Here is a 27,163-nt window from a genome sequence, read left to right as displayed (position 1 = left end):
ATGAAGACAGAAATGGTAAAGGTATTTAAAATGGGGACCATAATGCTTCTGTCCTTGTCCTACAGGTGAACAGACAGAGCCAGAGGTGCCGGAGGATCCAGAGGCGAGCTGACTTGGCCTACCCTCTGGTGTCCGGCCCCCTCCCTTTGCCCAAAGGAGGGGGAGGGCTAACAGGTGCCCTGCTAGGTGTTGGGGTATCAGGGGCCAGCATGGGAACTGGAAGCTCTACTTACCCCAATGGGGGCCTGATGGCTGCTGGACTGGATCAGCCATGTTCCTGCCAGCAGTGCATGCTGGTCCTCAGTGTGAAAACGAACACAGCAGGAGCAGGGATACAGACTCTTGGTAGACGCTCACTAACAATGCAGCGGCCCAAAAATTTAGCACCTATCACCTCCAGGCCCTTGAGTCCATCGAAATCCTCCACTCTGGGACGAGGACAGCAGCCAAAGTCCGACTCCAACTCCAACTACTACCAGACGCTGCCGCATGGCCTGGCCATCTCCAAAAACACAGCATCTCCACGAAGGAATGCCCAGCTCTTTGCTCAGTCACTGGCAGCCCTTACCGCTGGCACCTCCTCTCTGGGCATCTCTTCAACTTTGGGCATCTCCTCAATTTCCACTCGGCCACCGCCCCCATCCCTCCCGCCTCCTCAGCCTCCGACATCCATCCAAAGTCTGAACCCTCCATCCCTTCCAGCCAAACACTCTTCATCTTCAGTTAGTGACTCAGTGCCAACTGCCACATTAATAACCCCAGCCAGTAGTGTGACCACGCCCCCTTCCCCTGTACCATCTCCATCGCCGCTGGTAATGAAGCCGCAGCGAACAGCAACGTCTGCAGCTAAAGTGTGCCATGCCCCGTTGCCACAGAGATCCAGCCTGGCTGGTCTGAGTCGACCAGCTTTACAAAGGATCGCCATGGCACAGTCCAGAGCCCTGATCGCATCAGGGTAAGTGATGCAACACACAACACACAGACATGACACAACAACACAAGCAGTCTTTTAACAACCCCAAATGATGACTGTAGTTAGTTCTGGGTGGTATGACCCAAAATTTGTATCTCTTTTTATTTAATGATTTTGGCAATTTCACCCTATATGACAGTATATTTCAATGGATAATACCTTAGTTCACATGCATGGGCCTTTTAGGCAATAAAAGCAATAAAATTGGAACATAGAATTAAACAGATATCCAGATGACTTTATTCCATTTGTTTGCCCATGTGACCATGTACATGTTTGTCGATGTGTAATTGCCCTGAAGCGTTGACTTACATCTCTTATGTATTTGTCACTTTTAAGTACATCCATATCCCTGATTTGAGGACATTGACTTTGCATATCGTTGCATGACCCCTTCCTTATCCTGTCCTGCCTCACTATTTCAGTGGTGCTTGTTGGTTTGTGCAACTGGGTTTCGCTGAAATTTTGTAGCAACCTTAGCATCTTCTGGTTCGTGACATGACTGTTAGCCATTGGTTAGCTACTTTTACCCAGCATGATGTTCAGCAGAGTTACAAAAGTTGTTGTCCTAAATTGTTGACTACTACGCGTTTTTGCCATGTGAGTTAATTTGATCCAGTTTATCGATCACTTGGTTCAAAAGTCAGTTGAACACTTCGAAAGTTTAAACAGTTTCTCTCGGTTCATGTCAGGATGTTGTTGGGCAAATTAAATCTATTAGTCAATCTTGAGATTTTCCTCAATGGAGTAAAAAGTCACAGATGAGTGGGTTTTGTACCTCATGCAGTTAATAAAGTATGGTAGGGAAACTATGGTTTTTGGCATGGATAATGTAATTGAATTTTATGGTTTGAAGAAATGCTGCTGAACATGGCCATGCTACAGTAGTGGAGCTCTTTGAATAACTGATTTTATAAAAGGAAAATAAATCCAGACTATTGCCTCCAAAGGGCCTGATTATGGGATGAAAGTGAAAAGTCAGTCCCAAGCCCGGATAAATGCAGAGGGTTGCGTCAGGAAGGGCATCCGGCTTAAAACTTTTGCCAAAACCAAACATGCGAATCAAACATAATAACCAGATCATACCGGATCGGTTGAGGCCCGGGTTAACAACGGCCGCAATCGGTACTGATGACCTTCAGAGAACCAATGGAAACAGGGCTACTGAAGATCAAAGAAGGAGTGGAGGAGGATATGAAGGCAGTTGGTGTGAGAGAGGAGGATACAGAGAAAAGGGTTAGATGGAGAAGGTTGATTCGCTGTGGCGACCCCTGAAGGAAATAGCCAAAAGAAGAAGAAGAAGAAGATGGTAAAGCTACCTGCTGTTGTAGCAGTTCAACATGTAAAGCAGCTAGCAACTGCAATGTATTAGCAAGTTAATAACAATGTTTGACATGTACATACTTAAGGTGGACCAATTGTTACGGAAGTATGCCTATTATTTTTGTGTGTCTGTATGTGTGTGAAATGACATTCTTTGGAAAAACACTCAAAAAAAATTATTTACGTTTTTTGATTGGGTGTCTATGTACATGTATATACGCGTATGTGATCAAAAACCTAGTGCATTAAAAAGAAAGAAATGTATATAATATACATTATCATACACACAAAATATAAAAAAACAACAGGAAAATAAGCCAAAACTACCTTTGAAAATAACTTTGGATATTAACCAAAAAAATAAGTTTGGAATAGAATTACCTCAAAATCTGTCGGTACTGATACAGTCACATCAAATCAGCACTAAATGATCTTAAAACCAGCAAAAAGTGACCTGAAAAGCCAATATTTTTCAGAATAAGGAACACTTTTATTTTTGTTTCTACTTATTCACATTTTTAAACCTAACAAAGTGGAATTCAAATTCCTCTTGTTCCACCCAGTGTGTTGGCATGTTCACGCCATGGGAAATTTTCATTTTCAGTTTCACAACATACTGGCATTTTCACACACCCACTGGCATGCAAACGCACCCAAAAATACTATTGGGAGCACACATGCTTGGACTTGCTCCACATTCATATTTCTACATGCTTACATCTCCTTTCCCATTTCATGGTTCTCTGTGTTGTTTTGAAATTCCCCAGCCCCATCTATTTCCCTCTTGAAACTTGGTTTTGTTTGGCTGCAGAATAAATTAGAAAAAGGCTATCTGTATTTTCTTAATCTATTTAATTGGATTCAATTCTTCTTTCCTGTTACTTGGCTAACAGAGAAATTACATATCTTATACACAACATATGTAAATGAAGTGTCCCTTCAGCACGTGAAGGATTAGTCAGTGATGGTTTTAATCTTATCTTATCTTATCTTATCTTATCTTATCTTATCTTATCTTATCTTATCTTATCTTATCTTATCTTATCTTCCATCATAGCATTTCCTCATGATTTACAAATTCCACTCAATCCTCAGATGATTGTAAGGGTTCTCTCTGCATTCTACAGCTTCTCCCCACAGTACAAAAAAATGCAGTCTGTTAATTGACGTCTCAAGGTGTCTGGATGTGTGAACAAGAGAATTAAGGCTGGGCTGTATGTGGCTACTGGTGATCAACCGGCAGGTTGTCAAGGTGAAATCCCAGCTGTCACTCAATTGTCAACTGGGATTGGTTTCAGCAGTCTTGCAACCCTGCGTGCAGGATAAACAGCATTGAATGAAATAATCAGTAGTATGCATATAGTCTGTTATAGACTGGGAAATTAGGCATTTACTCCAATGCCAGTGACCTTAAACAATTCATTCAAGTGCAAAAAATAAAGATTGATGAAATCAATAACCTTTATTGTAATATAAGCAACACCCTGGTCCAGTCTCACTTTCACAAAATGAGCTGAGTTGGTTTGGGTCATATTCCACAGAAACACATGTAATATATGTTCCAGAGAGGATAAATGTGCAGATTTGCCTGTTTGTGTGTGTGTGTGTGTCTGTCTGTCTGTGTGTCTGCGCGAGTGCGTGCATGCTTGCGTGCATGTGTGTGTTTTAAAAGTCAGCAGATTGTGTTGAACATCTGTGCAGTAGCTTCCGCAGGGCTGTGGGTGAGGGCTTGGGTTGCGGTAGTGGGAAGGTAGTTGTAGATCAGCATTACCTCCCTCTCAAAAGCTATATTTATACACGACAGCATCGCCCCCGGGGTTCTGAAAAAGTTCCACATACTGATCACATGACCACTTACTGGCTGTTCGAAATGTGCCTGTTTTCCTCAGCAGGTAGACAACTTAAGGGAGAAGTAAAAGAAGACAAAGTTAAACTGCTGAGTGAAGCTGCAAAGACTAAAAATATTTTGCCTTAACTCTTTTAAATCCAATTGTTTAAAACAAGGCGTCTTCAATCAGTCTTTCCAGCTTTTTACCCTGAAATATAAAGCCTCAATATAGGTCACGTGTGAGTTCAAAAAAAAATGACATGTCTTATGGGTATCCCAAGTTCACCACTATACCAAGAGCAAACCACAATTAACAGATAATGTTTAACTAAGTAGATGGATTAAAATCATATATATATAATTCCTTCTGTCCGCTTAAATTATCTGAAGACATTCTTGCATTTTTCAACTTAGTTTTATTGTAAAGTTGGTCTATGTTATGTATTTTTCATTTAAATGATAAATGATATTAAATTTGACATTCCTTGCGACTTGGTAAAACGTTTTTTTCGTGTCAGTTATGTGACATATAAGTTTTCTATACCTAATCAGATATTTAGTCATGTATCTATTAGCAAAAAAAAAATTCTCAAAATAGGGAAATTATTTACTGCATCCCTCAACCTGAAAGAATTTCACAACAGAACACATATCTTGTCAATTGGAACAGTCTCAAGTTGTGCATGTTTAACAAGGAATTTATGAAGCAAAATAGTATTTTTAACAGCAGTTGTGTCACTTGTCGCAGTTAAGTTCCTCAGCTGTGTCACAGTATGTCTATGTTATCCAGCTGTGAGACCATATAAAATATTGATGCTGGCTTCTGCACCCTTTAAAACTTGCAGAAGACAATTACTCTCTTGACATAAATAATAAAGAGATAAATAAAACAACATTGTAAGAACATCCTAACAATAACCCAGTCTCATAAGTTTCTGTGCAATTCTCATACTGTCTGTTTTGTTTGGGTGCATATATATGTGTAATTATAGGAGAAAAGTTAACATTGATGAAAGGAAGTACTTTGAGTGTTTGGAACAATTTGGCACATTCATTGTGAAAGGTGCACAGGAAATGATGCGTATTCTAAGACAACAAATGAGATTCTAGCAGATAATAATTCTCAGCCTGAAAGCAAGGTCAGATGGTTTTGAGATGTAGATTTTTTTTTTTTTCATTATTGCAGCGGCCCCCTCCTGGCTGCCCCTCACCTCCCCAACTCTCAGCAGTCTGGGCCCCTCAGAGCCTCATTGTTGGTCTCCACAGTAACCTTTGTGTGATTATCCAAGCCTGAGCCACATTAGCAGCACAATACTTAGCGAGTCTCGGCTAGTTTCCCCTCTTCCTACTTTCCTCTATCCCCCTCTTTGGCTATATCTTTCCCAAGTGATGGCTTTCCTTCCACCTTCCTCTATTTCCTTCATTTTTCTTACAACTTGCTGCTGAACTTCATGTTTGGCATTCATTGCATTGCTGTAGGTGGAGATTTCATAGTGTGATAGAACAGCCCCCCTACAAAAACATACACACACACACACACACAAAGATGGCTGTGCACTTTAAGCATATTCATAGGAGCATATATTTTGGGTGGTGGTGGTGGTGGGGGGTAGACAATAGTGGTTGTTCAGTCACCATCCTTGCCACCCTCAGACAATCATATCTTTAAGGAGGGGTATAGAATTGCATGTTAGTGAGTCTTGTGTGTGTGTGTGTGTGTGTGTGTGTGTGTGTGTGTGTGTGTGTGTGTGTGTGTGTGTGTGTGTGTGTGTTGGGGGAGAGTAGACAGACTCAGACAGCACCCACGACAGGGCTGGTGGGACAGGGGTGAGGGGCATGAGACAAAGAAACAAGTCAGCAAACTGTCAAAGATCCATCACACGATGGTGCAAGAAAGCAGGGCAGAGAACACACACAGGCTCACACACACACATGCACACATGGACACAAGCACACACATGAACACACACACACACATACACAAATACTCTTATGCAGGGCAATGCCCAGCTGTGAAGGCATTTCACAAATGCACAGACACAATGTGCTTCTCTCAGAGACAGTAAAGGTAAATATTGATAGTGCTAACAGGAGATGTGTGCTATCTCTCTCCCCAGTGAGGGATTTTGGGAACAAGACAAAGGCAATGAATGAGTGGGAGCAAATAAGAGGATGGGGGCTGCACAACCTAAGCAAACTGGGCAAAGGGGGGGGGTTAAAGGGACAAGAGAAATCCATGAGGTCTGACTCGGGAGGGAGACGGTTTGTGCACCAACAGGTTGCTCACTCCGGTTCGCTGGAGTCTTATTTCCATCACAGACGACCATCAGGGTGAGCTGTGCTCACAGGGCAGGATCATCTATCTTATCTGCAGTAATTCAAACTCCGGGGAGTAGATTTGTGAATGTTTCCCTTCAGTGCATGAGAAGAATGAAGCTTATCAAGTCAAGGCCCATCATATCAGTTGTGACAGATTTCACCCAGACAAATCGTTCCCACAGTAACTGCTCGATAGACTGCGCCCATTTTGCCCGGAGATTATGCATATGCATGGCTTGTTTACCCACAAGCCAAAGCTGATGTTGCACAACAGCTACATTTTGAACATTTCTAAAGTTGCTTTGTTGGAAATGATTTTAATCAAGAAAAGAACAGACAGCTATAAGTTGGTCGCAGGAAATTACCACAAGGACTTAAACCTGAGTAGTAATTTGTGTCAGATCAAATTGTTTGTCACTTAAGCCGAAGTGGAAGTGATCTTTGCAAATTAAAAGGGGTGCACCGGAGCGACCGCGAGCGAAGCTGTGGGTTAGGCTTTGTGCGCGTGTAACAATATGTGTGTGAGAATGTGTGGGAGTGTGTTATTGTCTGGTGTCTAAATCAGTTCAGCTGATGTCCATCTGGGCCCAGGGAACTGGACGGAGGGACATAGACATAGGCAGACGGGGGAAGGGGGGAGACAAAGCTGAGGGAGTGTGTGTTCTGGTGGGAAGAATGCTATGGGGAAGACGGAGGGGTTGGGGTTGAGAGACTTGCCCCCCTTCAACCCGGCGCCCCCCACCGCGAAGGCAGAAGTGAGACCTCCCTACTTATAAGGATCTGTGGCTTCTAATTACCCATTGACATCATTTTGGCCCTGCTTTTCCTGAACGAACACACTGGTGTTGTGTTATAGTGCCTGCTCACCAAACTTTGACAACTTCATTCAAATGATTCATTGTTGTGCAAAAGTAAAGCTCCCTTCAAAATAACTGATGGATTTGGACACGACAGGACAGAAAGTGAGATAGCATCCCTGCCCCAGGGGAGCAGTTAGGGGTTCAGCAACACTTCCACACACGAGGAGGAGCCGGTAATTGAACCAATAATGTTCGGTTCCAAATTTTTATCCAATTTTGGATATCATGTTGAGATCTTCCTGATAAAATGGTCTCTTTCCGATGTTCAGCTGACTCATTTCTGGTCTAGTTTTAAAAATTGAACTTTTCTCAATGGCCTTGGTTTTATTAGACACATTTTTGGATCCGACATGCCGAGGAAAGTTCCTAAACTGATTCAAAGTGAGTACGAGGTGTTCGGCTATTAAATGTTGCCTTGTGTGTATGTGTGTCTTACCAGCACACCTGCGGGGCAAATGGAAAGTGTGTTAAGGAGCTACGTTAAGCTTATCTGGGCTCACACTTCACTCGTCATCCCTGACATGCTAACGCTGCATAGTATATAGCTGCAAGTGTGTGTGCATGTTTGTGATTGTCATCGTCACCTAGTGATTTGATCATGACGGATCTAAGCGAGGTGCTTCCTGTGTGTCATTGGGGGCCGGCCTGTTAATAAATCTTCATGACAAGTGTGAGATCCTACTCAGCCACATGCGACAGCGGAGCATTAATCTGATCATGTGAGGAAATTTGATGCAACTAAGATGAGGCTAAAGCTGTCTTTTACAGTCTGGATAATATAAGATTTTGTGAATTACATATGGATACATCATTTAGTGAAAAATTTGATTATTTGATTTATTTTATGCTGTGTTCAAATGCTTGTTGGTGAGGCCACTATTTTTATTCTTTTCCTGTTTTTATTTTCGTTATTTATAATTATTTATCTGCATGGGCGGGCGAACATTTCTGGCTCGTCGAAGTGTTGTTGAGCAAGACACTTAACCCCTGAGTTCTCCCCAGGTGCTGCTAAATGGTTCATCCATGACTGATTAAATGCAGAGAGGAATTTCCACAAGGGATTAATAAAGTCTAATAAAAAATCATTGTGATTTAATAATACCAGATGTAATATCACAAATTCTTATAGTGTAACAATTTGGAAGATGATGGCTTATGGAGAGGCAGCAACAGTTGATTATAGACGTCTGTCATTGACTGATATCAGTTTCACAACCTGCATTTAACCAAATATATGTCTAAATGATCAGACTATTTACATCATACTGTGTCAGCAACACGCACTGCTACCACGTGATCAGCTGACATCGCGTAATAAGAGCATAGGGATTAATAGGCTGGACGGGTTTCCTCTACGTTTTCTTTTCAGCTGATGAGGAAAAACGATTTCGATCACCTGAAAGGCGCGTCTCACTTGGCATCTGACGATGACGTCAGTGCCGTTTGTCTGCCGCTCCTCTCGTACTTTTATTGTTTTTCGCAGCGTGTAGAATCACAACACAACTCCCCGCGACATTGATCGTGCACGCCCGATCGGTGTCAAACCGTCCGAAAACATGCCGGGAGTCGTGGAGATACGATGCTCTAGCGGCCGCAACGGCTATATCCCTTCGATAGCTCAGTTGGTAGAGCGGAGGACTGTAGTGGTGTGTCAGTAATCCTTAGGTCGCTGGTTCGAATCCGGCTCGAAGGATGTGACAATTTTTGATCCATCACATTAAAACAGAATACTTATTCGAAGCTTTAATTATGGTTCACACATAATGGATATATAGTTGAATCATATCCTTATCCAGTCATCGTGACATACAACAGCAGATCACATCTGCAGTCAATGGGAATGTTGCTATTTATTTGTCACAAATGTGATTTTGTTCTTCTTTTGTTTTTTTTGTTTTTTTACTTTTGAGCATGCAATGGGATTGAATAGTTAATAAAAAACATGTGCACCCATGGCAAAATCTAATTTATTCCCTTTGATTGTGAAAAAAAAGTAGAATATGCTTCTTAAAAATGTTTTTTATTTATTATTATTTAAACCATATTCTAATTACATTTAGCAGACATAGTGTGTCACAATTTGTGATTGAAGTTTAAAAAAACATCCTCTACTACCCCATTTTTACTGTGAGATGCTGGGAACTGCAGGGTGAATTGACCTCATTGAATTCCCCCAGAGCCGTAAATACATGTTCTTGTTCACCCTTTAGTTTACCCTCCAGGAGACAAAGAAATAAGACCCTCCTCAGGCTTAAGAGGACACAGCACAGACACACATGCGCGCCACAGCCTTTATAACCTTGTCTCCAAAGGACTAACCCGCCACTGACCCCGACTGGTGGGACTTAGAATACACTGAGTGTGTCTCCACACTGTTTCCAACTCCAATAAAAGCCACAACCCGATTAAACACACACAGGGCCAAACTCATCTAAACCAGCGTGAAACGTTTATGTCTGTCAGGTAGAGATGACGGGCTCTGTGACGACGCAGGTAAATCCCCGACAGGCCGCTGAGTGACGTTACTCGCTCTCTGACCAGATGGAAACTCCATGGATTAGCAACGATAAACACAACTGCTCACACCCGCCGCCCAGCCCGCCGCTGCAGTCACACACTTGCCAGCCATCGTACACGACCAGGATATACCGGCTTAAAAAAAACCTTCCGTTTGTAAAAATGAGAGTAATACATTTTTCAAAGTGAGTGTCTTGTAACCACGAGTTCCCTTCAGGAATCACGCGGTAGGATGGGGATTGGAGGCTTTTTAAAACGCTTAATCGTGTTTGTTCTGCGTTGCAGCGTGCCCACCGTCCCCGTCAAGAACCTAAACGGATCCAGCCCTGTGCATCCCGCGCTTGCCGGTAAGTTCACCAACAGAGAGGGTTCAGGGAAACTTCAGGTCGCCTGATAGAGAAACCGCCTGATCCATGTTTGCTTTGGCTTCCAGGGATCACAGGGATCCTGATGAGCGCCGCCGCTCTGCCCGTGTGTCTCACCCGTCCTCCCAAGCTGGTGCTGCACCCCCCGCCCGTCAGCAAGAGTGACATCAAACCCGTGCCCGGCTTCGGCCACTGCTGCAGGAAGACCACCAAGAAGCAGGCGCGCAAAGGTGAGTGGGTCCGCACCTACAGGGAACTAGAAACTCAAGGTAGAAGGAGGGAAAAGCAAAGATGGCCGGAAACAAATTCATACATGCTCCTCTTTTCACATCAGAATCTCCTGCAATGCCAAACTTTTGATAGATGGTAGATCTTATTAACGTTTAAGTACGTTGTATTTAATGGACAAAGATGTTTGGGGGAGGTCTTCCAACTCAGATATCCCATCGCACATTCTCACACATACAGAACAGTGACATGTGTGTGACTTTGTGAAAAATTTTGAATGCAGCTAAGTTTAATAAAAGTAATATGTTCTTGGTTTTGCAGTTTCCATGTTTTTTTGATTTGCAAAATCCGAAAGCAATCGTTTCGATAGAGATCATTTTCCTGCTGGCTGTTAGATAAATCCTCGTCATTTTAATGTAAATGTTAAAATAAATCTTATCTATTTATGTGTGTCTATGTTCAATATCCGGAGCATTATTCAATTCTGCCCAACCCCTTTTTACAGTTAAATCTCAGTGTGCTAAACTGTTTAATTTTTAATTTAATTTTGTGTGCTCTCGCGCCCCAAAATTTGTCAAAGACAGAGAGAATAGTTCCACCATATTTCCAGGCTATTTTTTTTAAACTGAGCCCTACAAGTGTCACTTCCTGTCTCTGCAGGTAAAACTCCCGAGGACGTGGTGAGGAAGTACCTGCAGAAAGTAAAAAGCCCCCCGGAGGAGGTAAGACCTTGTCATCCTTCTTCGCCCTTGATTCCCTGACAGATAGCGATTGACTCTTCTGCTTCCTCCAGGACTGCACCATATGCATGGAGCCTTTAGGGGGTCCCTCTGGGTACAAAGGCCCCGGGGTGGGCCCCGTTTCCAAGGCAGAGTCAGTTGGGCGCCTGGCACAGTGTGGACACCAGTACCATTTTCAGTGTCTGGTGGCCATGTATAACAACGGCAACAAGGACGGCAGGTCAGTTACACAGCAACAACAACAACAACAGCAAAAAAGTCCTATTTCATTGTCTAAGGCAGGGATGTCAAACTCAAATACACAGTGGGACAAAATTTAAAAATCGGTGTACGTTGAGGGCTGGAGTGGTTCAAAGTCAATTGAAATACTTTTTGAAATGAACTTATTGCATATGTTGACCTTGATATTAACAAAGCCTTTAAATGATTCCCTATGAAACAACATTAAACATGAAATAGATTAAAACTCAGTTGCAACAATTTGTTATGGCTCCATCTGCAGCATTTCCAGGGTAATTTCTAATGAAAAAAATCCAAAGCAAAAAAAAAAAGAATTTCCTTTAAATCCAACATGCCTTGTGATAGCGGGGCAAAAGTACGGTATAAACATTACAGCTGAGTTTTTTGCTCTCTTGTCAAAGCCAGAACTTTGAACTGACAAAGCTTCTACGTTCTTGCCTATAAACAACAACATTAAATACTTTAAATTATATACATAATTTTGTCTCTATAATCAACACATTCCCATCCCAATGTGTCAACCGCCTAATGAATGGTGCGAATGTGCAAAAAAACTGCTTTTCTTTTAGTTAGGCAAGTGTTGATGTAGACATGACGAGAAAAATGTCCCTAATGCGTCGGTATGTGATGTGAAAGGAAGCCTTCAAGCATTTGTCAGACGGTTGGCACATTGGGATGAGAATTGGCTGCGAAAAGCAGCTTTTACCGAGTAATTTGTCTTGCATTTTCTCCCGGATTCTGCCCACCGTCCACCCTTTTGACCGCACATCATGGACACTCCATCTGTTGTCAATGCAATAAGTATATCCTAAGGCAGGCCCATTTCATTTACGCATCCGCATTGTGCCACGCATTGCTCTTAACCCAAAAAGTTCCTCTGTTACACACAGATTTGAGTCCACTTCACGGATAAAAATCATCAGCTGCGCAGTATCAGAAGTGTCGCTGCTCTCTCCGCGAACATATACGCTGCCTCCCACCTGTCTTGAAACCCCGTTTTTAAAGTCCGCCCTTCGTTTTTTGGGGGCGAGCAGTCGACAACAGGTGACTCAGCAAGGCCGGCTGATGAGCGGGTGGGGCTCGTGTTTGCCAGCACTCGATTTACGCGCCACAGCAATCATAGTGCATTGAGGGATTTGTAGTATTATTGTTGCCTGCAACATATCAGCTGGCCTGCTCTAATCCGACTTGAGGGACTTGAGTTTGACATATGTGTTTTCTCATCGGCCACATTAAATGATGTGGCGGACCAGATTTGGCCCGTGAGCCTTGAGTTTGACAGGTGTGGTCTCAATGGTTGAATAACCCCTCTGTCTGTCTCGTGTCAGCCTGCAGTGTCCCACCTGCAAAACCATCTACGGTGTGAAAACAGGCAACCAGCCGGCAGGAAAGATGGAGTATCACGTCATTCCCCACTCCCTCCCGGGACACCCCGAATGCAAGACCATACGCATCATCTACAACATCCCCCCCGGCATTCAGGTACGGGAGCGTCCTCCCTCTCAACTCAAATGTCCTCCCCGAGGGTCGTCCCCTCCTTTAACCTCTGGCTGCCCTCTCATCAGGGACCGGAGCACCCCAACCCCGGAAAGCCCTTCACCGCCAGAGGTTTCCCCCGACACTGCTACCTCCCCGACAGTGAGAGAGGACGCAAGGTACGTCCTCCGAATGTCGCCTTTATCGCAATCGCTTCTTGCAAAGGGGGCGTTTGCGGAGAGACTATTAAGATGCAGACTCACTCAAGGATTATCTGCCGCCTGAGGAGGATGACACTGTTGTGTTTTTGGAATTTGGTCCTGTGTTGTCATGAGTTGCACTAATAAAAGCCCTGAAACACTACCTTAAGATGCTTGTAGGAACCTGAATGTCTTTTCATTTTAGTTCAAGTATATAATACAGTGAAGTATGTTTTAAAAAAAAGAAGACTGAAAGGTTTCCATGTCAACCAGGTACTGAGACTGCTGCTGGTGGCCTGGGACCGCAGGCTGATCTTCTCGGTCGGTACTTCGAGCACAACAGGAGAGTCTGACACCGTCATCTGGAACGAGGTTGATATAACACCTTTATCACATTTACACTTTTAACCTTTTAAGACCTTTACGGACTAAACACAAAGTATGCGTATGAGATATAGACTTGCATCAAACGTTTTTGTAGCCCAAGGTAGCCCCCTTACAGTTTGGTTTACATGTTGTTTCTGGCCGCTGCAGGTTCACCACAAGACAGAGTTTGGCTCCAACCTGACAGGTCATGGCTTCCCCGACCCCGGACACTTGGACAACGTCCTGGAGGAGCTGCGAGCTCAGGGCATCACGGACAACGATGACGGCCTGACAGAAAAGTGAGCGCCCGAGCGGTGGCGGGGACAAGGGCGCAGGAGCGTGGCGCCGACACAGGGTGACGACGGAGCAAGAGGGTCGGCGTCGCAGTGGAGGCCCCCTCCATGGAAACGATAGAAGCGGCGGGAGGAGAAAGGATGAGGCAGAGGGTCACGGGAGGCCCAGATAGAGACTGTCTCTCCGTGCCATTTTTGGAGACACGGTGACTGTAGAGGGTTTTTTATTTTTTTGCTTGTTCATTTGTATTTTATTTTGAAGACAGTTCAGCCTCTGAGTGCTTCCAGCAGGGCCGGGCAGTTTAGGAAAACAACATCACCATATTCAGAAGCTTCTTTTCCTCTATTTACATAAATCACTGTATTGTGATCAACAGATATTTGCCACAAGTAGTCGACATGCATTTTTTTTACTCAGCTGGAACGCAATTTAAGAAGTTGCTATATTCTTTGTCAAGGTTTCAGGTACTGCTTATTTTAAAGCAATTTCTATACACTTTAAAACTATTTCTTGCCAAGTTTCAGACATTTTTTTCCTTTAGGAACTGTGGGTTAGATATATGATATCAACCACCGATGTATTGCCCGGCCCTGAGGGGAGGGGGGGGTTAGGAACCCTTACACGTCAAGCATGTGAAGCCGCGCGGGAGACGGTCACGGGGAGGAGGAGCAGCACAGAAACCGGTCAGTCGGAGGAGGACGGTCGTACTAACTGTCAGCTAGTGACGCGAAATAGTTACTAATAATGAAGACAAGTTGAATTTACTGAGGAGGAGAACTAACCAAGGTGGACGGAAATGGTAGAGCAGCTCACACAGAAATGGGGAAAGGATGGACAAAGAGAGGGAGGAGTGGGAGGAGCCAGAAGGAAGGGCGTTTGGATAGATGGAGCCGAAGGAGAGGATGGATGGTATTTTGGATGTAGTTTAGGATAGTAGAGTAAAATTAACTTGTGGTACTTTAGCAAGCAGGTTAAAGGGCCTCCACCCAAAGCGACTGAAGTTTAGTGCTGCTGCTCCCTCTTGTGGTTCCTCTGATGTACTGCACCCCAGCCTGCCAGCTACTGGATCAAACGCGTTTATCTACCTGTATTACCTTTATCTTTGCTACTATAATCTTCATTTAACCTCATCCCATACCTTACCTCTTACTTTTTCTTGTTTATTTGTACTTTTGTTATGAACTAGACTCTGTGTGTGAGGAAATGACAAAAGACCAAGTGGAGGCCCGGTTGCCCCCGGGCCCGTTTTAGAGTCTTACTGTTGAGCCATGGTGGTACAAGTTAATTCTTAGATACACAGGTACAAGTATTTACTTACATATCTTCATGTTATTTTCACCTCTCGTCATGGCTCGCAGGGTAAAGCGAGCCGTTGAAGAGGCCCAGAGAGGGGTCACTGCGAGACGTCGGTAAATTAATGTCTACTTCAAAAACCCCGTAGATTAGGCAGCAGGTCAAAGGTTTGGCGAGGGGAGGTGTGGGGGGGCCAAAGTACGAAACACAACGCAACGCAGGTGAGCTGTTCGTCAAGATCCCATATTTTACATTATTTACCCAGCTTTCTTGAGTGCCAAATGCGTTTTAAATGTGATTGTCAGCACGAAGTGAAAAGATTGAAAACAGGATTAACAGAAGTTAATCTAATGGTCATACACTCCCCAAACCCCCTCTTGCCCCTTCCCTGGCCAGACGCTGCCCAGTCTCTGAGTTGGGTCTGTACACGACCCCCTTATTGATATTAGTGTGTGTGTGTGCGTGCGTGTGTGTGCGTGCGTGTGCGTGCGTGTGTGTATACTGTCCCAGTTTAGAATATCCGATGATGATGGTACGTTGGCTGCATTTTGTCTTTTAATATGAACAGTAGAGCCGTGCTTTTTTTATAGCAACTTTTTGACTTTATCCTAGGTTTAACCCCTCAGCCTCCCTTTTGTACATTTAAGTTTATTTTATGCTTGTCATTGTTTAATGACCTCTTTTTTATTTCTATTGTCAGAAACATGTTTTCTTTCAAAAGGTCATTTGATGGTAGACTTTTAAAAAGAATATTATAATGATAATAATAATAATAATAATAATAATAATTTTTTTCTACTTATTCTGGCCTGATCCTGCATCTGCACCCCTGCAATGATGCCAGATGTTTTTGTAGCAGATTTCACTCAGATGTTTTTCCTGGTTTGTACGAGCAGAAGTTTCAGGTGTTGACAGCGATTTGTCCTAAAATATCTGTTCTCCAACCACCTAACTGCTGCAGACAACCCTGTGTAACCGGTCACGTTAATTATGATTTGTAACTTAGTTATTAAAGTATTACCTTTAATTTCTCACATTTCTTTCAACACAAAAAAGACATTTTAATGCCCACACTTATAACCATTTTCTCCAGACTTTCTGACTGCTTTGATTTCTTTGGGATGGAAAGAATTGATTCCAGAGAGATGTTTAAATCTTACTTATCTGTCATGACGAGACGTCCCGGCCAAAATTGGACGCTTTATTTTCTAGCTCTGAATCTTCATCATGCATTCAAACACAACAGGCCTACTGTTGAGGAAATTTGCTCCCTCTGTTTAAGAATTCAATTTTTTTTCGTTTCTCACTAAAAGGTAGTTTGGTTACAACATAATTTGAGCCTATCAGTCAATAGTTTTGCTCTCAAAAGAGGCAAACCTGTTGTGTTTGATTGCGCAATAAAAATATAAATGTCCAGTGTTTCTTTTCCTTCCCTGCTGAAGACGCCTGGACGTGGCCCTTAGCTTTTTTGCCTTTGGGCCGGGATAAGGGGGAAAATGATGGTGTTTGCTGACATGAGAGAGAGAAGGAGAGAGAATCCAAGAAAACATTAACATAAGCAAAGTGTAAATACTGCAAAATACCTGCTGGGGACTGAATGGTTAATAAGAGAAAAAAAATAAAGAATGAATTAAAACTTAATTTTTGCTCTGACTGTGTCACTTAAACTGAAGCCAGTGTCATATACTGTACGAGCCAATTTTTTTTTAATCACCAATCTCATAAAAACTCTATCTCCCCCTATAGCAAGGGACATCTGATGAGGAGTTGACTGTCATCAAAACACATCTTGGGATTTTGCAACTTTGTTGGTCAGTGAAGCGCTCTCTTTCCCAACATCTTTCAAATTCATATATAGTGAAAATTTGTCCAATAGAAGCTCTCAGATTTTTCCTCTTGTTGGAAAGAGTTAATCAGAAAAGCCGGTTATCCAGCAGCACATGCTTAAAATCCAGGCAGTAGCCAGGGTAAGCTTGGGAAACTGATTCACTCAGTTGTTTGCACCTGTTCAGTGTTGATATCACAGTTTCACAGTTCCAGTCACAAACAGCAACCTGGGCGCCGTTGTGTCACAAAATGATAATTCCCACATTCATTAAGGAGCATTTTAGGGAAAAAAAATACCCCCTATTGATTAGTTTACTGATGTTTTATTAAATTTAAAGGGGAACAAATGTGAGAAGCTACTCAAAAAGGCCTGAAACCATCAGTGTGAATTTGCTACTGAGCTAATATTAGTTTATTGTTAAGCTTTATACCATTCATAAACCCTTGCTGCCTCACAACTGTGAAATCCAAATATGCCAGAATAACATGAGAAATTTCAACCCCAATTCATTTTAGGAGAAACAACTACCGCGCATGAAGTAAATTACTCCGACAAGAGATTTATATGGATTTCAAAGTGACAGGAGCTATTTCACATTAGCAGAAAAAAACGGAATACAAAATAAGGAAGCTAGCTTATCTTAGGAGCCAACATACACCCATTAATCCAGTTCATAGATTTTTGATTCCAGTATTAACAAAAAGGTCTGTCGCAATTAATTGGACGTTCAAAAAAGGAAATGTGCAGATTGTTCAGTTGAATAGGAATAAGTCAAAGATGATGAAACTTGTTGCTCTGTCACCTAAGAAAGTTAATGGTATCGAGTTCAAACTTTCAATGGGCGATTTAAAAAAATCAATGCAGGGAACCAGCAGATGGCAGAATTGTGTTTGGCCACTGACAGAGAGAGCTGTTTAGTCCAAAGTCAACCGAAGAACATTCTTTAACTTCCAGTTTTCAACATGGAGAAGGCAATTCTTTGAGCTCACTCGCCGCAGCAGAGTTGAGGATCTAACAGATACATCTGTCTGTCATTTGTGAAGAAAAAGACGCAACTCGCATGGCCAAACAGTAAAAAAATATGGGGAAAATAATCGGTCCCAATACGGACCCCTGAGGAGCACCATGCTTGAAAATGTTGGGAGATAGTTGCTCACAGATACACAGAACCTCCAGTTTGACAGGTTGGTTGAAAATCATTCTAAAGCTGAAGCCGGCGTCCTGATTGTCTTTTCCCACACTCCCCTGCTGTAAATCATCCAAATGTGTAACTGTCATCACCAATGTTGCAAACGCACACGCAAAAATATACACATTGTTTACACTGTTTTTCTCTATTCAGGGGTTCTGAACATCTTTCATGCGTGACATGAGCAGACAGAGCTATAGATTGATACAAGATGGGTAAAACTGATAAAATTGGAAGTGACATTTGTTGAACAAGCTGGGTAAGTGTTATTCTTCAGTACCGTGTATCGGCACTACAAGCAAATGCTTTCTCTGCCAGTCTGGTTCCAGAGGTGATGTTGGAACTTCTTAAATCAAGCACACAGGTTGAGTTCCGTGTCTCAAGAAAAGGAATATATTCCCCAGGGTGAAGAAAGTCCCAGCCTTCAACAGTCCGACTATGTTTACAAATGAATACGCCATTATTGGCTAGACAAGCACATTTAAAAGTCATTCAAACTCATTTATCCATTTAAGATCTGCCTGACAGGTGGATGGGTCACTTGCACAATTGTTACTTGTTACGTGAGAACAAATCCAGACATTTTACTATTAGCTGGACAAATGAGATTACAGCGATTTTTGTTTTATTATTTTATGTACCACTAAAATCAACTTGCAAAGAGCTGGTAAGACTACAACTAAAAAAAACCATATTACCCTGTAATCATGCGTCTGTCTTGGATAATCATTGTAATCGCATGTCCAAAATAATGTTCCAATGCAAATAAAATGGGGATGAAATGATGAGTAAAGTAAAACATTAATTTAATTGCAGCTTCTTCATGGATGACCAAACTTCTGAAATATTTGGGGATTTTTCATGACACGGCATCATTGAAAAGCACATTCTGTACGCAAATAACCCTCCCTCCGAAATCTAAAGCCGAAAAAAGCCAGCGTGTTTGAACACTGGTCTCCAGTGAGCGTCAGCTTACAAATACACAGAAAGTGATAGATGTATGTAAATCGGTTTATTGCAAGAAGACCACTGGGAACAAGACCCCCCCACCCCCCAGCCTAACCACCTTGACTTCTCTGAGCTCAGGCCCAGAGGTCCTCATCCACAAAAATTGAGGATTTACAAACAATTCAAAAGACATGAGCATCAAACACTGATCAGCTGAGAACTAACGGTTGTAGGATTACATTCTAAATACTGTATCTTTCTCAAAAGTAACTGGCAGAAGTTACTGCGACATCTGTGTATGAAAAGCATCTCCCTCCGAAATGTACAGCATTATCATAACAGTGCCTTTTGATCCAAAATGCATAACAGTTACACACAAAAGAATTAAGATTTATGAAAGAGGCATGCATCCTGACATGTATTTGCCTATGTAACCCGCCTGGAAATATACTACGTACTAGTCAGCACCCCCTCGCTCGGATGTAACACCACTCCACAGCGCACACTTGTGGCCTGTAGGAGAAGCGTCCAAAAACTATCACTTAATTAGCCTATATTGTTTAAAACTAATTCAGAGGACTCCTCACATAAAAAATAAAAATACACATTTCACATGCTGTTGACAGCAATACTGTTGAATGGATGTTTTTTTTTTTTTTTTTATTGTTGTTAGTTTGTTTTTTGTTTTTGTTTTGTTTTTTTTTTTGTTTTGGCTCAAGTACAGTACAAGCAGGACAATGGCCTCGAGTGTGTGTTTGGAAGCCTGGACAAATACAAGGGTTGGCACAAGAGTCGAAGCACTGTGTTACGAAATCATATATTGTGAGAGTTCAATCGTGGGGTGCCGTCAGTATGTACGCCATCTCTTCTAAAAGTGAGTCATCTGTGGTCCATTTAGCATGCGAGAGGATGCCTACTGTGTTTGGACAGATTGTTATAAAGATTGCACTTCCTGTCCATCTCGCCTAAACACAGCACCCCCGCCGCAACGGTGCATCATCTCTGTTTGTACCAATATCCAAATGTTGCAGTAACTTTACAAACTATACAAAACTTATAAATTATAAAGTCCTGTTCTTAAATATAAACAACATCAAGTCAATTTTCAGTACTTAAATTATATGTTAGATACAGCTTCCTCGTATTTAATACAACTGTACACAATCCAAAGAGCTGGCTCGACATGATCTTTGAATAAATTAATTCATAAATAAATCATGATTATGTCTTTCCAGTAACAGTGGTGTCTTAAGTTCCTCCACACACACACACACACACACACACACACACACACACACACACACACACACACGCACACACACAAAAAAAAGCATGCGCACACGTAGAAATACTCCGAATGACTCTTAAGCCATAATCTAAAACTATTTGTCCTATTTCAATTCTTTTGGCTTAAAAAGAAGAAACGTTACACTCAACTACCGGATTAAAAACGGGATGTCTAATGTAATACAACATGTCTGAGGGATCTTTATAATCAGTAGTTACGTGATTAGAGTACCTGTAGGCGAAGCTGTTGACAAGAAAGCACTACTGCCTAATCGATAAAGTGTCAGTGCTGGATGTCAGCTGCGGGCAGAATTTCTCTTGCGTCACGGTTCTAATAAAGCCCGAGTTATCGGAGATTTACCCGCGGACGGACAGTAGTACCTCCGAGAACTGCGTCCGTGTGGGTTTTGCTGGGATTCTCTCTGTCAGTGCAAAGCTAGATTTGAATAGAGGAAAATCAGTCGGCTATGCTGTCAGACCAGCGCTAAGCGAGGGGCGGGTGTAGGAGCATTTGGCGGTGTCGATGGCAGATTAAACCCGTGTGTTGTGCTTGCCTTAAACAGACGATAAAGTCGTCGGAGGGTGCCACTCGGTGAGAGTAAGCCGGTTGTGCATGAGAAAACCACATTTCTTCTACCTTAAGCTCCTAGACCATTCAAATATATATATACTTCTTGTCATTAGAAATGCCTTACAAGTGTGCTTATATCAGGGCTGTACAAAAAGTAACAAACGGCCCAGCTGACATCCGCTGCGGCCACCGATTCCTCCCTTTCAGTCAGTTACAGTAGCAGCTTCTTCACCAACAGCAGCTATTGGTGTTAATACACTTCACACCTGCAAAACAATCTCTTCTGCAGCGGCCTTTCACCTTCCACCCTGTCCCCAGAATACCCTAAACCTCTGGTGTCCTCTCTTGTATGTATTGCACCGAAGATAAATCATAGAGAGCTCCATTATGCTCTTGGGGAGGAAAAAAAAGGAAGGACTCGGTCTCGACGTGCCAAGAAAACGCCAGGCAAGGTGTCCTCCATCAGCCAGAGAGAGCAGAAGAAGAAGCAGAGGGGAGGTCAGTGGATGTCACGGCACATGGGAAGGTTGACGAAGATAAAGACGTTGAACTCGATGAGCACGGAGAAGCATAGAAAGATGGCGTACATGAAGATGCAGACCAGGCCCAGCTGCCAGTCCAATGTCCACTTGTTGAGGTGAACGCCGATGACCTGCAGGCGGAGAATTGAGAGTGAAAGAAAATGTCAACGCTGTACCGGACTTACACGAGAGTTTCTCTCGGAGATTCCCTTGATATCCAGGAGATTAAAAGATTTTTTTGCCACCGGACTACTGGTCAGTATGAACGCAGGGCCTGGCGGAATATGTCAAGGTGGCGGGTCACATGGACGCCAGGTGCTGATTCATGTAGTTCATTAAGTTGCTGTTAATTCAATTGTCAGAGAAGTGCAGGAAAAAAAAAAAAAAGATTTTAGTTGCGGTTAACTCACTAATCAACCACTTATTTCCCTTTGCTGTTATTATCATGCTACAAAATTAAGTTTGCATCTAAATGTGGATTGGGGAGCTTATCCCAGCTGTCATTGGGCGAGAGGCAGGGATCCCCCTAGACCGGCCAGCCAATCACAGAGCCCCATATAGAGACATGCACTCTCCATCTTTAGAGTCTCCAGTGAACCTGCTGCATGTTTTTGGACTGTGGGAAGAAACCGGAGGAAACCCTGGCAGAATGAACTCCGCACTGAAAGGCCCCCTGCTGGAATTGAACCAGTGACCTTCTTGCTGTGAAGCAGAAGCACCAGCGCACCACTGTGCCGCCCTACACAAAACATGGTGAAATACATATACAAGTCCTCTTGGGAACAATTCACATGGATGAATTGGGGACAAATACGCTTAAGTCGATCATATCCCCGATGTATCACCATTAGAAATGGCAGCACTTACAGTGAAGAATACTGAGGCCAGCAGGAGTCCCACGGAGAAAATGAGCCCCCGGCTGTTGAGATGGATCTGGGGAGAGGAAAGTAAAAGTGCTTTGGAATGCTCACCTTGTTTTATTGCAACTATTCAATATAGTTTCTTGCAAATGTGATGCTAATTTAGATATCCCCTGTCAGTATTTTATGAAATCAACAGGAGAATGTGTACATTTAAGAGATATATTGATGAAAAAAAACTTCTGCAGTTTAGGTTAAAGAAACATAAAATGACCACACTAACAGTTCTCAATTACATATTATTATTATTATTATTATTATTATTATTATTAGCACAAATATTTTGCAAACCAGGTAAGCCAAGAAGCATCCAATTTTTTGGTTTTAAATGCTTTTGGATAAAATGTGGTTCCAAGACATGGCAAACTTTAGCCAGCCCTATCTATGGAGTACTATTTGTAAGACACAACAATGTTTCCTTAATCGCTTTGTTGGTTTTTGAAAAAAGTCTGCAGCCAGGGGCCTTGTTTTTAACCTTATCGGGAATGATTCCTCCAACGGGCTGACTAAATTCTGCCGTTATATATGTCTTCACAGTCTGAGGCAATAAACTGTGCGGTGCCTCCCGTGACAACGTGTGGGCATATTCTACGTCAAATACGTCAAATGCATTTGTATTCACAAACACGGCTCGGCACGATTCCGGACTAATTCCTGCAAAGTGTCCTCACGTTAGGCTGAGCAGCACTCACGTTAGAGCCGTAGTCTATGAAGAGTGTTTGCAGCGCCCAGGGCAGACCCAGGCCCACCAGTATGTCAAATACGTTACTGCCTATGGAGTTGGAGATGGCCATGTCTCCCAGACCTGGGGTGAGGAGAGCAACGCTGTCAAGGTCTGCGTACAGTTAATTATGACAAATCGGACACTGTTTGCATGAATGCTCGGTTCCCTCACCGCGTTTTGTCATGTGAGTAGTGATTTTAACATCCTGCCTCCTGCACAGCGGTGTGTGTGTGTGTGTGTATTTACCTTGACGTGCCACGATAACGCTGGCCATGCAGTCTGGGACACTGGTGCCTGCGGCCAGGAAGGTGATGCCCATGATGACGTCGGGGATGCCGAGAGTGAAGCCAATCACAGTCACCTGAAAGCACAGTGTGTGTTGATAAAACTTGTCTGTTTCTCAGTCAAAATATATTTACCCTGCTTTTGCAGTTATTATTACTAGTAAGGATCAAGTAAGAGTTACTCCGAAAATATTCCGTACAAAGATGGATTTACGATGACATCATTACGATCACCATTCTTTGTGCTTTCAAGGTGCATTTAGTCCATTAAAATGAGTCACACCATAGTCTTGGGTAAGTGGTCCAGATTCAGGAACATACTTCAAAATAATTGTAATTAGTTTGAAATTAAAATGCAAAGTTCTGTGTGTTGAAGAACCAAATGTTTTCCTTTTCTCGGTGAGCAGAAATGAAAGTTTTAAAGAAATATACAGGTGCTCCGGAATCGTGGTGGCAATATTCCCTAGAACTCCAATAGAAAAAACAGGCGCAAAAAAACAAACAAACAGTGATTTTCAATTAATGGCATTAAATACACACAACTTTTTAGTGATTTCGTCCAGTGAGAATCGAGCTGTTTTTGAGTTTGGAGGGTGAGAGTGTCTGCACTGACCATCCAGACCATGACGTAGGAGAGGGCGGCGATCCAGATGGTGGCCGTGAAGAAGGAGACCATAAACCACCTCTCCCAGCCCCGCTTGGCGCAGTTGGGCACGGTGAAGAACAAGAGCAGGGACAGCGGCCACAGACACAACCACTTCACCTTGTTGAACACCCCGGCTACAAAGAACATGGGTGCCATTCAATGTTGAGCTTGACACGGCGTTTACATAATGATGAGAAGAACTTCCCCGAAAATAGTTTTGACAAAGACGCTCAAAAGCTATTTACTTTTTTTATTTTCTTTACAGGATCGCCATGCAATAGCTGTTTGCTGACAGCGGAGCTAGCTCGCAATTTGTAGCTTCCTACCCATCGGTTAAGGGGAAGGTAAGGGATATTACTGTCACAATGATGAACACATGACTCGTAAACCTTCACACTGATGAAAAAGGCATTTTATGTAAAGTGTAATTAAAACAAGACAACAACTTTTCCTTGTGATTGTGGAAAAAAAACTTTTTTACAACAAAATGAAACTTTATGGAAGGTGAATATATATATATATACTGCTCAAAAAAATAAAGGGAACACTTGAACAACACAATGTAACTCCAAGTCAATCACACTTCTGTGAAATCATAGTGTCCACTCAGGAAGCAACACAGATTCATTTTGACTTGTTTTAAGGACATTACATCAAAGTTGGATCAGCCTGGAGTTTGTTTTTACATTTTAATTTTGAGTGTGATTCCTAATCCAGACCTCCATGGGTTGATGCAATTGATTTCCATTGATCATTTTTGTGTGATTTTATTGTCAGCACATTCAACTGTGTAAAGAGCAAAGTATTTCATAAGAATATTTCATTCATTTAGATCTAGGATGTGTTTTTTAAGTGTTCCCTTTATTTTTTTGAGCAGTGTATATATGGAGAATCTCTGTAATAATCTGGATTTTCCGTAAAGTGTGTTTTACATATCAAAAAAACACAAAAAAACAAACTATGCCATGATTAAAACGTTTAACCTCCTCAAAAATTGCGTGAGTCACACTGAATCGGGGGCCGTCCTCTGCAATGTGGTTCCCCTTTGGGGACATTTGAGGCACTAGCTTGTATTTCATCATCAGTGCACTTTTCCTAAATGTCGTGTGTGCCGTACCTGGCGCTTTAAACGGAACGAGAGGCCCGTCATTGTCATCCGCCGCCTCTCCTTCCTTGTCGTTCTCGTTGTTCTCGTTATCCTCATTCTCATTCCCGGACTCCAGCCGTTGGAGTCTGCACCTCCCGTTAAGTCCGTGTTCCAAACTACTAATCCCGTTCTCTAAACCGCGCCGCCCCTGGGCCCTGGCTGCTGAGTCGGAGTCGCCGTTGGTGATGCGGTTGACTCGAGTCTCAGTGGTGTTGATTAATCTTTGCCTCTGCCGGTGATGACAGACATTCGGAGAAACAACTTCAAGCTCTGATCGGATCTTTCTGGTCTGTGACTTATGTCCACGTTCTGCAAAGACGGTTGAAAATGTACCTCATTGATGAGCATCCGAGACGCCATGGCCAGGCGGGTTCTTGGTGAGAAGTGACTGGTGATCATGATCCTCATGCCAGCCTCGGAGAAGGACAGCTGGTGGGGGTATGCAGACAGCAGCTCATCCACCATCAGCACAGATGGCTTATAGTGGAAGTTAGCTAGAGGACGCAACGTACATTTTACTACAAGCTTGGGTGAAGAAAAATCATGAAATAATCAAAATCTAGATTAGTCCGGCTTATTAACGCATTTTCACATTTGTATAGATCCAAAAGTATCATGTTATATTTTCATTTTCTGCTGAAGGAATCAAGTCATGATTATTGAGTAACCATTTCATTAGATGACTTTGTGTGTGTGTGTGTGTGTGTGTGTGTGTGTGTGTGTGTGTGTGTGTGTGTGTGAGTGGACCAGACGTAGGAACTGTGTTGCCAAACTTTTGAATAAAAGAAAGAACAAGAACTCTCTTGTGTCCTTGGTTTGTGTTTGAGCTTCCTTCTCCAGAGTGATGTATTATTTGCACAGTCGAGTGAGCCTTGTCAGGAAAAGCCCGGGTATGAAATGACAACGCACGGATTTATAAAAATAGAATATTGACCTGACTGAAAAACATAACTTGGAATGTTGCAACTTAGACAAAAGTGGGAATTTTTTTTTTTGTTTTCATTAGCATTTTAGCCCACAGTAAAAATGTGTTCTAACAACCCACAAGTGCGATGAACACTAAAATACCCACCAAGCATAAAAACATTGGAGCGGCAACTATGTGGTAATACATTAGAAGAGGAAGCATTTATGAAGTCAGAGACGTGCTGAGGTCGCGCAGGAAGGTCTACAGGGGGAAGCTGGAGGCCAGGCTCCCGCAGAACAATGCGAAGGATGTGTGGACGGGCATGAGGTGCATCACTGAGTTTTAGGCGAGAGAAAGACAGCCGACGGGAGGCCCGGAGAGACCCGATGAGCTCAATCAGTTCTTCAATAGACTCGACGCTCGGTCTGGAATCCCCCCAACACATCAACCATTCAACACCTCCCTCCTCACTCTCCCGTACAGCTTCTCTCTCCCTCCTCCTCCTCGCTCTTCGACACCGATATCCCTACCCTCCACCCCTGCCAACCCACCGAGAGTATCGTCCCCAGGCTCCCCTGTGGCTGTGACCACAGACCAGGTCAAGAGACAACTGGAGAGACTCCACCAGCGTAAGGCTCCTCCAGGATTCTGAAGACCCGTGCCAGCCAGCCGCTCCCTGGTGCCGAGCCTGAGCCAGGAGAAAGTACCGCGTGCCCAAAAAGTCGTCGCCATCAGACCTCAAAAGCGATCGATCAGTTGCCCTCACATCTCATGTGATGAAGGTTCTGGAAAGTTTGGGCTCAGCTCACCTGAGGCCACGGGTGGAGTTGGATCTTCTTTAGCTTGCCTATCTGCTCCAGTTAGTCATCTACCGACTGCAACGAGCTCATCCTGAATGGCGGAGGAGGTACTGTGAGAATCGCATTCTTTGATTTCTCCAACGCTTCCAACACCATTCAGCCACTGCTGTCAGGCGAGAAGCTGCGGGTGATGGGCGTCAACGGGGATGTCCTGGATTACTGACTAACTGAGCGGCGGGCCAGCGTTTGTCCACCCTTGACTTCCAGTACAACACAGAGTCATGGCACTTTGAGAAATTCTCTGATGACTTGATTGTTGTAGGTTGTTGAGGTCAGGAAGAAGATGGACACAGCCGGGGAAGAGGTGGC

The 27,163-nt window shown here is 43.1% G+C and overlaps 2 protein-coding genes and 1 non-coding gene across 4 annotated transcripts in view; 2 read left to right on the top strand and 1 right to left on the bottom strand.

Moving 5' to 3' along the window:
- LOC147214076 (E3 ubiquitin-protein ligase DTX4-like) overlaps positions 1–16,660 on the top strand; it is a 35,427-nt gene extending 18,767 nt beyond the window's left edge. For both annotated transcript variants that reach the window (XM_086142213.1, XM_086142212.1), the window contains exons 4-12: positions 66–955; positions 10,106–10,167; positions 10,254–10,415; positions 11,074–11,135; positions 11,207–11,373; positions 12,722–12,875; positions 12,959–13,048; positions 13,343–13,441; positions 13,604–16,660. In XM_086142213.1, the coding sequence (XP_085998339.1) occupies positions 66–955; positions 10,106–10,167; positions 10,254–10,415; positions 11,074–11,135; positions 11,207–11,373; positions 12,722–12,875; positions 12,959–13,048; positions 13,343–13,441; positions 13,604–13,738 (1,821 nt within the window). In that variant the 3' untranslated portion in view covers positions 13,739–16,660. The remainder of the gene's footprint in view (positions 1–65; positions 956–10,105; positions 10,168–10,253; positions 10,416–11,073; positions 11,136–11,206; positions 11,374–12,721; positions 12,876–12,958; positions 13,049–13,342; positions 13,442–13,603) is intronic.
- On the top strand, positions 8,911–8,996 carry trnay-gua (transfer RNA tyrosine (anticodon GUA)). The gene is given in 2 exon segments: positions 8,911–8,947; positions 8,961–8,996. It is a non-coding gene; the product is annotated as a tRNA-Tyr (tRNA).
- A 3,011-nt stretch (positions 16,661–19,671) lies between the features above and the next one.
- The window catches only part of slc24a3 (solute carrier family 24 member 3), a 63,984-nt gene continuing 56,492 nt past the window's right edge, over positions 19,672–27,163 (bottom strand). The window contains exons 11-17 of the mRNA XM_086142562.1: positions 25,421–25,581; positions 25,058–25,316; positions 23,908–24,074; positions 23,257–23,371; positions 22,979–23,091; positions 22,234–22,299; positions 19,672–21,497 (exon numbers count right to left, since the gene is read on the bottom strand). Of these exons, the coding sequence (XP_085998688.1) occupies positions 21,345–21,497; positions 22,234–22,299; positions 22,979–23,091; positions 23,257–23,371; positions 23,908–24,074; positions 25,058–25,316; positions 25,421–25,581 (1,034 nt within the window). The 3' untranslated portion in view covers positions 19,672–21,344. The remainder of the gene's footprint in view (positions 21,498–22,233; positions 22,300–22,978; positions 23,092–23,256; positions 23,372–23,907; positions 24,075–25,057; positions 25,317–25,420; positions 25,582–27,163) is intronic.

Source organism: Fistularia commersonii, chromosome 35, assembly GCF_037954325.1.
Source record: "Fistularia commersonii isolate RoL2024-O1a breed Wild chromosome 35, RoL_Fcom_v1.0, whole genome shotgun sequence".
Classification (NCBI taxonomy): domain Eukaryota; kingdom Metazoa; phylum Chordata; class Actinopteri; order Syngnathiformes; family Fistulariidae; genus Fistularia; species Fistularia commersonii.
This window is presented reverse-complemented; position numbering and strand designations above follow the sequence as displayed.